This window comes from Sebastes umbrosus, chromosome 11 (genome assembly GCF_015220745.1).
Source record: "Sebastes umbrosus isolate fSebUmb1 chromosome 11, fSebUmb1.pri, whole genome shotgun sequence".
NCBI classification, from domain to species: domain Eukaryota; kingdom Metazoa; phylum Chordata; class Actinopteri; order Perciformes; family Sebastidae; genus Sebastes; species Sebastes umbrosus.
In genome coordinates, this window is record NC_051279.1 from 9,061,388 (window position 1) to 9,076,315 (window position 14,928).

The 14,928-nt window shown below is 38.2% G+C and overlaps 1 protein-coding gene across 1 annotated transcript; it reads right to left on the reverse strand.

Moving 5' to 3' along the window:
• Positions 1 to 988: 988 nt before the first annotated feature.
• LOC119497295 (cathepsin S-like) lies at positions 989 to 13,156 on the reverse strand. The gene is made up of 8 exons (XM_037785309.1): positions 13,012 to 13,156; positions 10,824 to 10,948; positions 10,584 to 10,706; positions 8,069 to 8,221; positions 6,006 to 6,230; positions 3,529 to 3,694; positions 2,117 to 2,219; positions 989 to 1,368 (listed from the first exon to the last, which is right to left on the reverse strand). Exons 1-8 carry the CDS (start codon positions 13,028 to 13,030, stop codon positions 1,269 to 1,271), a joined length of 1,014 nt encoding a protein of 337 aa, XP_037641237.1. The 5' UTR covers positions 13,031 to 13,156; the 3' UTR covers positions 989 to 1,268.
• Positions 13,157 to 14,928: the final 1,772 nt, after the last annotated feature.

Sequence of the window (14,928 nt, forward strand, 5' to 3'; positions counted from 1 at the left end):
ACAGCACTTTTATGATTTTTGAAGTGTGAATGCAATCACTAGAAGTAAAAAGCTGACGTTAGGCTATAAACGAACTACACCACGATCGCATGGGCGCGGGTATACACAACGAGGCTGTAAAGGCGGACGAGTTGGCGTAATGATGTTTAGTAGTCTAATTTAGCCACTTTTTAGCAACTGCCTTTTTTAAAGACACATAAAGGCTTCAAAAATCCCAAGTGGGGGATTTATTGATATTTTATATCGTTAAAATCTCTTAAGCTTGTGTTAACCACACACCTTATTTCAGGCGTCTAACTACAAATCCATTCAAAAAACATTGACTTCCAGACGTGGGAAACGGAAGTGGAAAAGTGCTAACTCATTTCCAGGTTTTAGGACTCATTTCCTGCAGCACTCTATGAGCCATGACATGTTAAGTGGTGAGCTTTTAGGTGGTGGCTAGTAGCTGAATTTTGTAAGCTAACCTATCTTAGCTAACCAGCTGCTGGCTGCAGATTCATCTTTAATGGACAGATATGAGAGTGGTATCTATCGTCTCTAAACCTTTTTTTTTTAAAGCGAATAAGCTCAAAATGTTGAACTATACCTTTAAAGGACTCCTTGGGCTTTTTGGAAAAGTAGGTCAATGTTTGATGAGAGGGTCAAGAGGTAGAAAATAAAAACGTACCGAACGGCTTTTCTTCTTACTCAAGACGGTGTTACTCGCCTTCAGGCAACTTGTATATGATATGCTTTCCCATCAGCATGTGCACAGGACAGAGATATTTACCAGAGACACGGGTATTGATTTTGGCGTTCCTTCTGTCGTAACATGTAAAAGCTAAATTGACCAACAAGCCAATTTCCCAAAGAGTCAATGGAATCCTTTCAGGCAGTTTTCATGGCCGATTTAACAGACTGACAAACCTGAAACTGCTGGTGGAAAACCACATCTTCGCATTCATCGCGTCAGAACACAGATCTGATATTTACTGAAGGGCCGAGATTACAGAGTATATATGTCTCTTTATTACAGATTCAAACACACACAGACAGTCGGACACAAACAATCACACAGTCAAGACCAATGATGTTAAACTGTAGTATTTAAAGACTTGCCGTTTTGGGGGCTTTTGTTGTAAAAAGGTGCATTAAAAGGAATTTTTAAAACAAAATAAAGAGAAAAATGTTATTATCAATGTGAAATTAAACTGTCAAAATATTGTATACATAAAAGAGAAGGGAACAATCATTTTGCAACAGATTCAATTCAGTTCCCTCTGCAGCTACATGATGGGGTAGCACGGAAACAGAGCGATGCCACACTGGTTGTTCTTGTTGCGTGCCATCCGGATGAAGCCCTGGTCTCCAAAGGTACTTCCCCAGCTGAACGGAAAGAGCAGAGAAACATATAAATAAAAGGAATAACAAAGTTTTACTGATACTGATTCTGATTCATCAGTTAACATCCTTATTGAAGCTACTATGAGGAACTTTAATTTCGTGTTGATTTTGGCGGTATTGCTGGGCCTGCTGGAGGGAAGGGAGGCACGGGAGAACCAGAACCAGGACTGCTCGGGGCTGAACAGCAGACCCTGCAGCAGTAAAATGAGAGGTTTTCTAAAGGGAATCTGGTGCTCAGAAACCAGTCTACCTCTTTATACATCTGCACCAAACACTTGAAGGAGAAACTGGTGAAGCTGTGTGGTGAGACCTGGAGAAAGAGGATTATAACAAGCTAAAACAGGCCTGATGAGGTCAGCAGTTTGGGAAATTGTGATGTTTTTCTTGCAATAAGTGAGAAGAAATTAAACTCCTTCTCTATTATACATATTTGATTTCATGACCCCGCCTGATTTACACCAACCTTGCAGTCTGAGTTAATGGCTGCTTGAGAGGCAGGTTTTAAGTCTATTCCACCACTTAACTCATGTCAGCACAATACCCAAAACCCTCTTGTGCTTGTTGACACAGTGTACTTCCCTGAAGAGCTCTGACTTCCCTGTTTCATTTCCCATTCAGTGTCAAGATGAGGGAAGAACACATACATGAGCTCAGGATGTACTGTATGTTTGTTTGCATGTATGGACTAGATGGGGATTCAAGGGAGATCAAAGCAGTGGAAATGTCTCACCTGTTCTTTACCAGCCAGTAGTCTTGTCCGTTCAGTGTGCCGTAGCCCACAGCTAACACCCCATGGTTCACTTTCTGGGTACAGCTCTCGTCATCGTACACTCCTGAAATGACAGGGGTCAAAATAATAATAAATCCATCTTGTTATATTCTATATTCATTATTTGTTTTTAGAAACATTAAAGCCAGGAATGTATTGCAAATTTTAGATTTCATACAAATTTGTTGGATTATACTTCGATTTTGAGTCACGTGTTTTCAGGGGAGGGATTCAGTGTCTAAAACTTTAAAGAGTTAAGGTCTTTGCACACCAAGTACGTATTTCCTTATGCGTTTTTTTAATCCGCCGTACAATAAAAAACGTTACCCACACAAACCTTGCTCACTGAGTCCGATGCGTTTTATTATTTTATTTGTTTATGAAAATTCGTAATAGAAGACAAAAGTGAATTAATTATGTGCGTGCGATGATTAGCGCTAGTCCAAAACAGGCTTTAATGAATGAATGGCATCAACAAGAAGCTATCGTTTAGCTGCCTAGAGCTCAATCACTGCTGTCTAATCTTTACTACATTCTTTGTTTTGCTCCCCCATTCCAAGCTGATTTGTAATCACCTGCCACAATTTATCTTTAAATTCTGCATCTCTCTATTCTTTTATTTCTTTATCGTAAAGTGCTTTGTGCCGGGAGACAAAGTGAACGTTTATCAGATGCCATTTTGGATGCTGACGTTTGCATGGATGGTTGCTCTGCTTTAATTGTTGACGGGTGCGAAAACGCAAAAAAAATCAAACATAAGTTTCGGAGTCGGTGTATGAATGTGATTGACAAAACATGAGGTTGTATTTATTTTTAAACGTGTGATAATTTCGGATGAAAAATACGTATTTGGCCTTAACTTAACATCAGGCTGAAAAGCGGTGTTTTGCTGCCCTCTCTGGTTTTGCACCTCTGGAGGTCAGCAAAAACAAGACTGTCAGGGGGTTTTAACTTCAGCTTTTCATATATATACTGTATGTATATATAGTATATGTATATATATATATATATATAAATATAAGGAGGCGTTAGGAGGTCAGTGTGGTGGATGGGTCAACAAACACTAGGCTTTCGCCCAGGAGACTGCTGTTTGTGTCCCATGAAAAACTAAAAGTCAGCGTTCACTTTTTTGAATCACAAAAATTACTAAATCAAACCAAGTAGTTTCGTTTACGTTATTTTGTTTTGTTTCAATTTACAACGTTAACCACATGTTTAAAGTGCGACAGTAATCCGGGAGAAAATACGTTTCCCTCCAAACGTAATTGAGAATGCAGTTTAATTGTATGGGAACATCATTTTGTAGGAGACAGGGTTGTTCCAGTCATGTAAGTAAAGGTGAGAGCCTGATGTGCAGATGATGTGTAACATACCACTCCTGTAGAAGGCGAATCTGGGCCGTGTGGCGTCAATCGCCACCGAAATGGGTCCAATGGTGGCGAGCCCCTGCTTCAGAGCCCCCTCGTCCCCTTCAGGCAGGAAGCTGTACGAGGAGCAGTTGGCGGCGCGGTACTGGGGGTTGTAGCGGCACTGTTGTGTCTGTAAGAGGACAAACTGGGGTTAAAATGATTTACACTGTGTGAAATATACCTGATGGTATTAAAGAAAGCACCTAATATGAACGCCAAATATTGTGACTTGAAGTTGGATCGAGGCATGACTGAACTGACCAGCTTGGGTGACGTCCATGCATGTAAAACTTATTATTTTGGTCTTTTTTCAATTCATTTATATATTGTCCAGCTCCAGCAGGTGAGGCAGCGAGTGACTTCCAGACACGGACACTCGTCATTGTGCTTATTAAGAGAATATTTCACATCACTGATAGAATATTTATTTATTTTTCGGGTGAATTGGAGCCGCAACACCTCCGCGAGGCTGGAGCAGTCTGTCGGATCGGCTCACAACTGCCCTCCTCCTCCACACAAACACGAACAACAGCGAACCAGATGAAGCCTGGAGGACAAACACGTTGTCCGCTCCGATTAATTTATTGTTGCTCCAAAGAGACATTAACAGCAGACCACAGACAAGTGAGGAGAGTGTTGCAGTCTACAGCCCGAAGGGTCGGACTTAACTTCTTGTACACCCACATTGGTGTCTCATACAGGAATCTGTTAACTGTAAACCTGAGTTAGCGCTGGATTTCCTATATTGTTTCCACTTAAAACACCACACCATGTCTTGTAAACTTGGATAACAACACTCTGTCCTCAACTTCCTGTTTTGTTTTTGGGCTGACGCCTTCATAAGAGAACAACAATCATTCTTCTTTTATAGAGAATAAGTTATCAACTTGTCCTGTGTAGTGGAAGTACTGACTTACAATGACCAATTACAATAGACTAGTTTTTTTCTGTCTTTTAAACATCATATCAATTTTTTATGAAAACAAATCTAGTTTATTATAGAAACAAATGTTTTTCTTTTGGTGCAAAAGAAATGTATTGAATTTATTCAAGGTGTGCTTTAATTAGCAATTTATCATAGTGATATTTTATAAATGCATGCAAGTTTATTTTCTGTTAGAATGTAAGTTTCAGTGTATAATGCTGCGTTACGATTAGTCTCTGCTGTTTCTGCACACATCATTGCGGTTTGCATGAGAAAGTTGGTTTGTCTTCGTTATACAACCGTAGAATGTAACATGAATGAAATGAATGAAACACTGGTACATCTTACTGTATTCGTACACCGTTTGTAGCTACACCTACGAAAAGTAATGCAGTATAATTCGTATATAACCGACAAAATCAATTTGTGTGAAATCCACGTAATCGTGAGCGAGCAAATAGTGACAAATATACATCACAAGTTCCCAGAGTCCAAATGTTCTCAAATGTCTGGTTTCTTACGACCAATAGTTCACACAACATCTACACTTTACTGTCATAGAAGTCTGAGAAAACAAGAAAATATTCACATTTGAGAAGCTTGAAAACATGAAAATGTTCAACATGGAACGTACAAAGACAAAAACTAAAACAAACAATTAATAGTGTGTAACACAAACAAGATTTCATGCCTAGAATTTAATTATTGCCTTTGGAAACAGCAGATGAGGAAACAATCTGACCACAAGGTCCTTTTAGTAGCAAAGTCTTTAAACATCAACAACAGCAACAACAACAAGTGCCTCAGATATATTACAAAATTAAATTGAAGACATGCAGATATAGTTTTCATACTCTTTACACTCTATCAAAGATAGTGAGTAAACTAATATACATTTGTTCAACTCCATTTCCTTGGATAAAAATGTTTTTGATAACAGATCTGAGTATCTGACAGTCAATTTTAGCCCTTTATTTCAAAAGATCTAAAGGTTTTGAGTGAGTTTTCCCTTTGTATAGTATTACACCAATGCTGGTCTCTACTACACTCAAGCACCTGTGAACACTTGTTGGTCGTTGTCAATCAGCACCTTCCCTACACACCAAGGGGCTGATTGCCTAATCACAGGAGGAGGATTTCTCTCTGTGATAGCTTGTTTGCTTAAATGTGTTTGCCGAAGAAATAAAATGGGAAATTATGTTTTTCTTTTTGTGTGTGTTCATTTGAAGTGCTGCCATCTCAGTTTAGATGTTGTTATATGACTTTGTGTTATAGTGGAGAGTATAGTATAGGGAGGAGAGTGTGATTTAAAACTGACAAATAGCTCATAAAAATCATGGCTGAGATTATTTTTTTTGACCCAATAACTTGTGTCTGTAGGTGCATACAAGTGTGTATATTTCAGCTGACCTTTTGTTTCTGTTTTTAATTCCTTTCCACATTTTTTCCAAGTTTAATGGATTTTCCAAATCCCCTTGATGCATGTTTGAGCAGCAGGATTAAAGCAGTTACTCACCTGTCCCGTGTAGGGGTATGAAGCATCGGAGTCGATGCCCTGGTTGTCGATGACGTACTCGAAGGCTTTGTGCATGAAGCCACCGTTGCAGCCTTTGTTGCCATATCTGCCTGAACAGTCCACCAGGTTTTGGGGGCTGAGGTCCACCAGCTTCCCCGTTGTCTTGGCTAACTGGCCCTCCAAGGCCCCGGCGGCACTGAAGGCCCAGCAGGAGCCACAAGAACCCTGGATTCAAATGAATGGTGTTACTGTAATGTCATAGACTCAATGCATTTCTGTATCTTCTTTATTAGATTCAAAGTTGGATGAAACACAGCACAACAGTTTGTAAAGAAGGAGCCAGCAGAGTTTAAGAGGTTAATGAACTCTATTGACTCTTTGGGAAATGTCCTTGTTTGTCTTTTATATCAAAAATTGTATAGATTCAAAAATAAATAAATACATTTAAAAACTAAAACCAAATATAAAAATAAAAAGGAAACATAAAGGGAATTAATACAAAGATAAATCAATAAAGAAGCAAATTAAAACAGATATATCAATTTATGTCACATTTTATCAATTATTTATTTGCTACATTTATTCTTAATATTATTTTTTGCTACAATTAAGGACATATTCATCGAGAGATTCATTTATTTATTAATTTATTTTTGATTTTTGCAGGTGTCGCCCTCCATAATATTCAGCTCAACAGCTTGTAAAGAAGGTGCCAGCAGAGTTTAAGAGATTAAAGAACTCCATTGACTCTTTGGGAAATGTCCTTGTTTGTTTTTGGCTGGACTGCAGAGGGCCAGCCCTACAAACGCAAAAGTCTGTTACAGGATTGGTCAGCCGACTGTTGGAGTTTCCTCATTGGTTGTTGCTCTTTCAAAATGAATAGGAGGAGAACAGTTCTGTGTTTACGTTTTCTGGGGAGCGTGTCAGTGGTTCAATGTATCATTACATACATATGTTCGTTTAAGTTACGTTATGTTGTGCTTTGTATTGTGTTACCGTGCATTCACACCAAGCGCGAAGCAAATTTTGGCCTCGCTTTCCTCTATTTACTCCATCAGCCATGGAAGAAATAACCACTGTTGCTGCTTTGTACATTTTGTGGAAGTCCCAGATATGTCAGAAAACCAAATGCCGTCGTGTCTGTGTTCATAACGTCACCTGGCGGCGAGCTGTATTCACATACAGTTCTATTGCACGGACTGTATCTAGCAAGCAACACATCGCTACTGCGGTATGAACCCAAAATAAACAGACTGGGCGGTGATTTACTTGCAATAAAACGGATCAAAATGATGCAGAAACATCGACATTATGATGTCGATTTGTAAAAAGACCAAATTCATGTTTTGTCAAGTCTGTTCGCAACACAACAAGCAAACAACTTTTAAAAGGCTTGTTTTCTGAACGGAGTTCGGATCTATCAGTGCCAGGCTATGCTAACATTGTAGCTGCTCCATTAATACTCCATCTAGGAATAAATACGGCAGCAACAACGTCAGTGATGACAGTGGGAGAATCTCAACGCTGATAAACTTCAATCAAACATTAAGACATAAGTGGAAAAAAACATTATAGACATGACCACTGACTATTTGTGTAACAATAACTATGAAATATAAAACTATATGAATTTTAACACCGGCAGATATTTGGTTGTCTAAGAGGCCAAATGAAAGCTGTATACACATTTCTAACTGTGATTCTTCAAATCCAGGAACAGTAATTAAATAAGTATTTTTCAAGGCTGAGATATTTAACAGATACAAATTAAGCAGTTGGATGGTGAGCTGGACTTTGAGTTGTTAATGTGTGTCAGCAGGCACCAGTTAAGTGGATGTGGCAAAAAAACTTGCAAAACCGGCGATTGTGGTGACAAATTCCTGTGTAATCAAGAACTGCTTCAACGAATCAGGAACAAGAGGAGTATGTGGGATGATGACTGTTGAATGTGTCACTGTGAGACAAAATAAATCTCTGCTTACACCAACAGTACTGGTTAATCCTGCTGACTGCTCGGAGTTATATGAGTCACTGATGGAAACACTGAGTATGTGTTTCTTTACCTGCTTCTTGACTTTGGTGACACAGCCCTTCTCTCTCCAGTCCATGGTGTCTGGTACATCAGCACCTGACGTCCCCGCAAAGGCAGATGGTGCCCTCTGGATGTCAGTAGGAGGACTGAGAGTGGCATAAGACTGCCGGATCTCCTCTGGTGTCTATGAGAAAGTAGATAACAACAGATGACATGAGTTCAGTTTCAAATGGCCTATATTGTATGGAAGACAGAACCTGCCAAAATAAAAAATTAATGAATACATAAATAAATGACTCGACAAAGGAATAAATATGTCATTAAAGACTGGAGTGCAGCTATCTGGCTGGCATATAGTCAATCTATTATCTGCACCCTGACTCCATGATGACACACTTTGAGTGACAGACCCCTCATTTGCATAATGAGGCAGAAATGCATAAAGAAATGTGTCACGAAAAGTATAGAGAAATAAATACGTTTGGGGAAATAAATAAGGGATTGGAATGCAAAAGAAAATCGTGCATGAATAAATACATACATATATTTAAAAATAAATAAAAAACTGATTAATTGCTAATCGAAATAGCTGCCGATTTATTCTCTATCAATCGATATACTGTTGCATCTCTAGTGTGAAGTCAGAACTAAAATCTATTAGACACTTCAATGCTACTCTGCTGTAAAATGAATCATATACTTCCTAAATGTTAATTTTTCATTCTTCCTCTTTCTCACGTTCTTTGTAAAACATTTCTAAAAAGGTTGTGATCGTTAAAATATGAATGTAGGGTAGAGAATAAAATATAAAAAAGGTTCCTAATGGTACACTAAAACATAGTGTAACTGTAACAAGTTCAGTTTAGTTTCCAGGAATCAGCCATGTTTCTTGTGGTGTGAATAAAGATCAATAAACTCCAATTCAATTTGAATATTTCCGAAGAAACTCAGACACAGATTGAAGCGAGGCAGGTTAAAGGACACAAACCAAACACCACTTAGTTAATATTCCAGTATGCAGTCACTCATTAAGTTAGACCCCGAATATACTTCACCACATATGTGGTGAATGCATCCTCGAGGAGCTGTGGCTCAGTGGTCGAGCTGAGAGCAGAAATCATCTCATTACTTCAGTGAAGTCTCAAAGGCCTGAGCCAAGAAACTGCAGTTTGTTAGACAAAGTAAAGTTAGACCAGTGGAAAGGCCAAAGGGTAAAAAGATGAAGCCCAATGCTCAGCAGCAAAATGTGCTAATTTACATTCAGCATGAGGTTAAAGCAAACAATATGTTTTACAATAACAATGTATCAAATGACAATGTGAAAGAAATTTAGCTGACAGGTAAACGTTAATAAAGTTGAAGACAAAATATAGTTTCATTTTTAAAAAAGGCTCAGGAATTTCATAAAGCAGCTGGGCGCTGTAGTTTTCAGCAAACGTTACTTAATCAGGAGGAAACAGTGGATTTGTTAGGGACTATTTCAGGAAGCAGATTAAAACACACTAGGTACGTCCGCCTATTAGGGCAAAAAATAAATAAATACAGAGCCGGGGGAGGGGGGAAATATTCTGAGAAAAAAATTGTAAATTATGAGAAAAAAACTTGAATATTCTCTGAGATTATAAAGTCACACATTTGTGAGAAAACATTCTCGGAAAAATTGGATGAATCTCATCACACTGGGGTCAAGCCAGCCGTCACACGCATCTCCGTGATCAAATCAGACGACACTAAAATTGTAGTGCACCCATACACTGCCATTTATGGTTAATGCATTCAAACGGTCAGCTCGAGCTGACAGGGAGAGGTACCAACGAACTTGGCGAAGTTAGCGAAAGGATGTCCGACTACGTCCGGTTTCCAAAATGAGGGATTAAGAAAGGGTATGTACAAATTACATGATGAAAATAACATGAATTGGATTATATTGGAAGTATGAAACAGAGAAAAATACCACTAAATTGTGACGGAAATGTCTTTATTTAATTTTTGGGTTGCTGGCAAAAGAAGAAAAATCCTGAGAATATTTTTTCTCATAAATTTATGACTTTATAATCTAAGAGAATATTTTTTTTGATTTTTTTTTCTCGTAAATTTACCACTTTAACTTCAGAGAATATCCAAGTTTTTTTCTCTGAATATTACCCTCCTGCCCCAGCTCTGTATTTTATTTATTTGTTTCAACCTACAATGGCCCTAATACGCCATCGTAGTATTAACCTCAAACAAATTAAAATTAATTTAATTACCACAAACCCACTGACAGAAAGCTAACATGGAGTCTTTGGGGCCTCTTGGGAGTCCAGTTGCCTGCTACCTTGTCAGTATTCCAGCAAAATATTCCTAACTATACTTCATTATAACGATTAGCTGTTGAGTTTAAAGCTCAAACTAGTCATACTGTATCTAATCTGTATCCTTCTAACCTTCCATCGTCATTATTACTGTGTCATTAATGAATAAATGTGCTAATCAGAAATCAATAAAAATCATAAAACTTGTATTTTCTCTTCGGTATGAAACAGTAGAGTGAGCGAGTGTCTCACCATGTCTCCCATGTGGTTCATGCTCAGTTCGTAGGTGTGAAGCCCCATCGAGGCCTCCAGGTTGTGCATGGTGATGAGCATCAGGTTCTTCTCCCACAATTCCCTGCGGTGCACATCCTCCACCTCAACACAAAGACATACAGAAAGAGTGCACAAGGTCAAATATGAGTTCATGATGAATATTACATACGGTTTTCTCGCCTACAAACATATTTACATCCTTCCTTTTTTATTACATACCTCATTCTGGTACTTCTTCTCGTGTATCTTCTTCCACAGCTCCCAGTGGACGTCCAGCCGGCTGTCAAAAGCGGCTGCTGCCCCGACACACAGCGAGACGAGCAGCAGGCTCCCCAACATCAGGCCTGTAAACACACACACAGACGTGGACCACATGAGAAGTCAGGATGTCGTCTGACTTTTGATGAGACAAGAGGCAGCTCGCTAACACGCTGAGAAAAACAAACAGTCAGAATCATACGAGCGGTGTTGTTCGCTTCATAAAAACCACAGAGAGGATCAACGTGTCAGGCTGCACAGAGGATTAGTGATTCAAAGGTCAAAAGAAAAGAAGTGACTAAAATATGAAGATAGAAATCTCAACTTGTTGTTTGTTCATCCAAGACCTTGACCTTTATTCCTTTACTACCAGCTTCTGAAAACAGAAACCCAACATTTCTTCTTAAAGTCTAACTTTAATTCCTACCTGAAAACATCACATTTAATGTGTAAGTTTATTTTTTTATTCTTTGAGGTTGATGATGTAACAAATTTAAATGTTGCAGATATAGCTTTTTGGCTGACTCTGGCACATTTTCAGCAATGTTAAGTAAATATTTATATTTCTTATAAATATATTCTTTAATTCTATATTTTGTGTGTCTACTATTTTCAAAATGGTAAGTGTCAGTTTTAATTTGTTGGTAGCTATAGCTTCCTTTCTTACCTTGCATAATGCTAGCACTGTATAGTCTAATACAACAAGCTGGTCTCACACTGTTCATAGCTATACCTACAAAAGTAATGCATTATAATTCGTGCATATCCCACAAAATCAATTTGTGTGTAATTTACGTAATTGTGAAACAGGAAATATAAAGAAGGGAGGAGGTCGGGGTGGACGGGCGGGTCAAAAAACACAGAACTTTCGCTCAGTAGACTGGAGTTGGTGTCCCGTGTGAAAACAGAAGTCAACCTTAATTTGTCACGTAAGTTGCTTACTTAAGTAACGCCACTTCTGGAGTCAAACCACGATCTTTTCCTAAACCTAACTAAGTTGTTTAGTTACCTAAACCTAACCAAGTTTTTTCCTGTGAAAATGGTAGTTTATTTTGAAAAGACTGTATGCATGTAACGAGCGGAAATCGACACGTGTTGCTGGACATTCATGCTTTGAGCATTCTGATCACCCATATTTCACCATATACTGTACCTCTCAAAGACTGTGACTTAAGTGAGTGTGTGTGTTCAAAATCTCCATCTGACTAGTCAGCAGCAATGAATCTCCCCTCGGGTATTAATAAAGTGCCTTTCCTCTTCTTCTTCTTCTAGGTATCACTTCCACAAATTTAAAGCCTATGACATGCTCATAAGTCCCAAAATGAGCCAACCATCACAAGACCAGAACTGAAACTAATGAACAAGCAAGAAATTTGGAACAAATGCATCAATGCTGTCACTAAACATCAAGTTACAGATTGATCAAACCATCATAAAGGGTGCTGTGTCAACAGCTTCAGAAGACTGGAAGAGAGGGTCAGCATTTAATACAAGAAGTACAAAGAGCAGTTAATGTCAATCAGTCAGATTAGATCTGCTGATCTACTCAGCAACTAAGCAGAGAATAAAAAATGACTTTGGTGACAAACAATAGTGTCACCTGATACCTGACTCAATCACTATCACAGTTCACAGTTACAAAACCACAAGATGACCAAAACATCTATAACTATAGACTTTTCAGTGGATAACAGTGAGATAAATTGAGTATATAGCCAAATAACACTGGACTTCGTCCAAAGAAAGTCTCAATTGGTCAGTTTTGTTGATGTTATTACTAATTTCAGAAATAATAATAAGAAAAAGATCAGGCCCATAATAAATGTTGTAAAGGTTGTAGGCTAAATGTACCTCACATCGTTTTTAACTAGATATATCTAGTCCTGAAGTCATTATAAATCACCAGAGCAATACTATTACTATTATAATAATAATACAATACTATTATTTCCAGTCACTGTGAAAACCACACCTGCAGCCTGAACACAAAACAACAAACTCCTTGTAAAACATAGAAAACGAAAGTAAAAGCAAATAAAAGCTTTTTAAATGACGGATTTCCATTGAAATAAATGTCCTGACATTAATATAAAAAGCAGATTATTTGTCTGAAAGCTGTAGATTTATTGATGAGACGTGTTCAACTTGCCTTGATCAGTCGGTGTCATCGCTGCTGCTGTGTTCTACCCTCTGCTTGTGTTTTCCTGGTTGATATATGAAGAAGCTGTCACATGGTCTGTTGCAGTTCTTCCTCTTTAGAAACAGAAAACTGCATCGCTCTGATGTGTTTGGTAATCTCACCTGAAGCGACGCATAACAGCACAGAGAGAGGAGGAACTAACATGTATGAGGAAATGATGGAGCAAAAAGTTACTTGTTTATCTGGTTTTAAAGCCTGAAAACCTCAAAACTGAACCAGAGAATCACAAACCATGTTTCTGATAATAGAATAGAGGATATGTTGTCGTATTTAAACACATTAAAACATTTATATTTTTAAAACAAGTCCACTATAATAGCCCCTAGAGGCTGTCATGTGCATTACACCTAACAATACAAACCTTTTTTTGGATGAAACAGACAAGAAAGTGAGGATTTAAACCTGCAGTAGGTAGAATATTTTTGGCATTATTTGGCAAAAATTCCTTTATAATGTTTCAGCATATTGTAATTCAAGTCTTCTGAGAGAAAACGAGACTTCTGCACCTCCTCATGGCTCTGTTTTCAGGCTTTAGAAATTCTAGCCCATGACGGGAGACTTTCATTTTTTATTTTTCATTTCAAAATTTATTTCGAACATGTAGAATACAAAAAAAATAAAATAAAAAATAAAGAAAAAGAGAACGATCATACCAACAAGTGGACAGTGAAGGAACTGGCGTTCTACCTCCAAGAGGTCAAGGCCCAGTTACGTGTTGGTTAATCTTGTGTGACAAAGAGAATTTCCAAACAGATGAGTTAAAGCATAATGATTCAATTTATTCCGAACAATCAATGTTGCATAAGTAAAAATAAAAGAGTTTACAGATATCTGGATCCAACCTACGTGTCCCTGACAACATACAGTGCATGGGTCAGTTCGCGAAGTCTGAACCCCGAGCTATCCCTGATCCAGCCTATTCATGGTTTACACAATATTAATATTCATGAGCTTATGGCACGTGATGTTTCTGCTGCATGTCTTCTCTGTTATCTCCTTCTGGCTCCTTCCTCTCTTTGACCTTGCAAAAGAAGAACAGCACCTGGCCTCCTCCCTTTCCTCACAATCACTCTAATCATAACAAATCCAACAGTCAGGTTATTGTAAGCACTTTTGTACATAATAAATCCAACAACAGTCAGAAACAAGTAGTATTTACATACAATGAAAAGCATAAGAAAAATAAATTGTCAAACACTTAATGCCTTGATTTACATATTAGAAAAGGAGTGAGAGGAAGTATAAACTTATTTAATCCCACCCCTTCTCTATAAATCAGTTAACAATTATTAACCAGCTTCCTTATTGAGCCATACATATACTCTAATTAATTTTCCTAAATTTCTCTAACTATAATTATTATTATTTATGATTAACTTTGGCCAATCACAGGTCATTTCAGAGAGAGAGAGAGCGTTCCTATTGGCTTTTCATTCAACGGAGGCAGCTGTCAATTATTCGCAAACCACGATCAAACAGTCAAACTAGGCAGCGCTGATCAAATATTAATCAATCTGTTATTTCTGTTACTTCTGTTACTGTTTAGCTTTAAAATGAGAAAGTTTGCTACGGCTGGTGGGCGGTGCTTGGTATTTCCTCAACTGATCTCAACGTGGCGGCCGGGTCCCAAACGTTCTCATTTTATAGCTTAACAATACACTACAAGATGTTTCTGAAAACATTTGAGGCGAGAAATAGGCATTACAGTAATATAATATTGATTCATATTTGATCAGCGCTGCCTAGTTTGACCGTTTGATCGGAGTCTACGGAGCTGCTCGGAGACGGCAAGGCTCCAGCTCAGCTCTGATTGTTTGTTTTCCTCCGATCTGTGAAAATCTTGCAGATGCCATTAGGAGCACCGGA

Bases quoted from the DNA above. Each gene is read 5' to 3' on its own strand.
- LOC119497295 (XM_037785309.1), bottom strand. The intron at 8,222-10,583 runs GTGAGACACTCG...ACTTTCTCATAG, and splicing joins TGAACCACATGGGAGACATG to ACACCAGAGGAGATCCGGCA. The intron at 1,369-2,116 runs GTGAGACATTTC...CTTTCCGTTCAG, and splicing joins TACTGGCTGGTAAAGAACAG to CTGGGGAAGTACCTTTGGAG.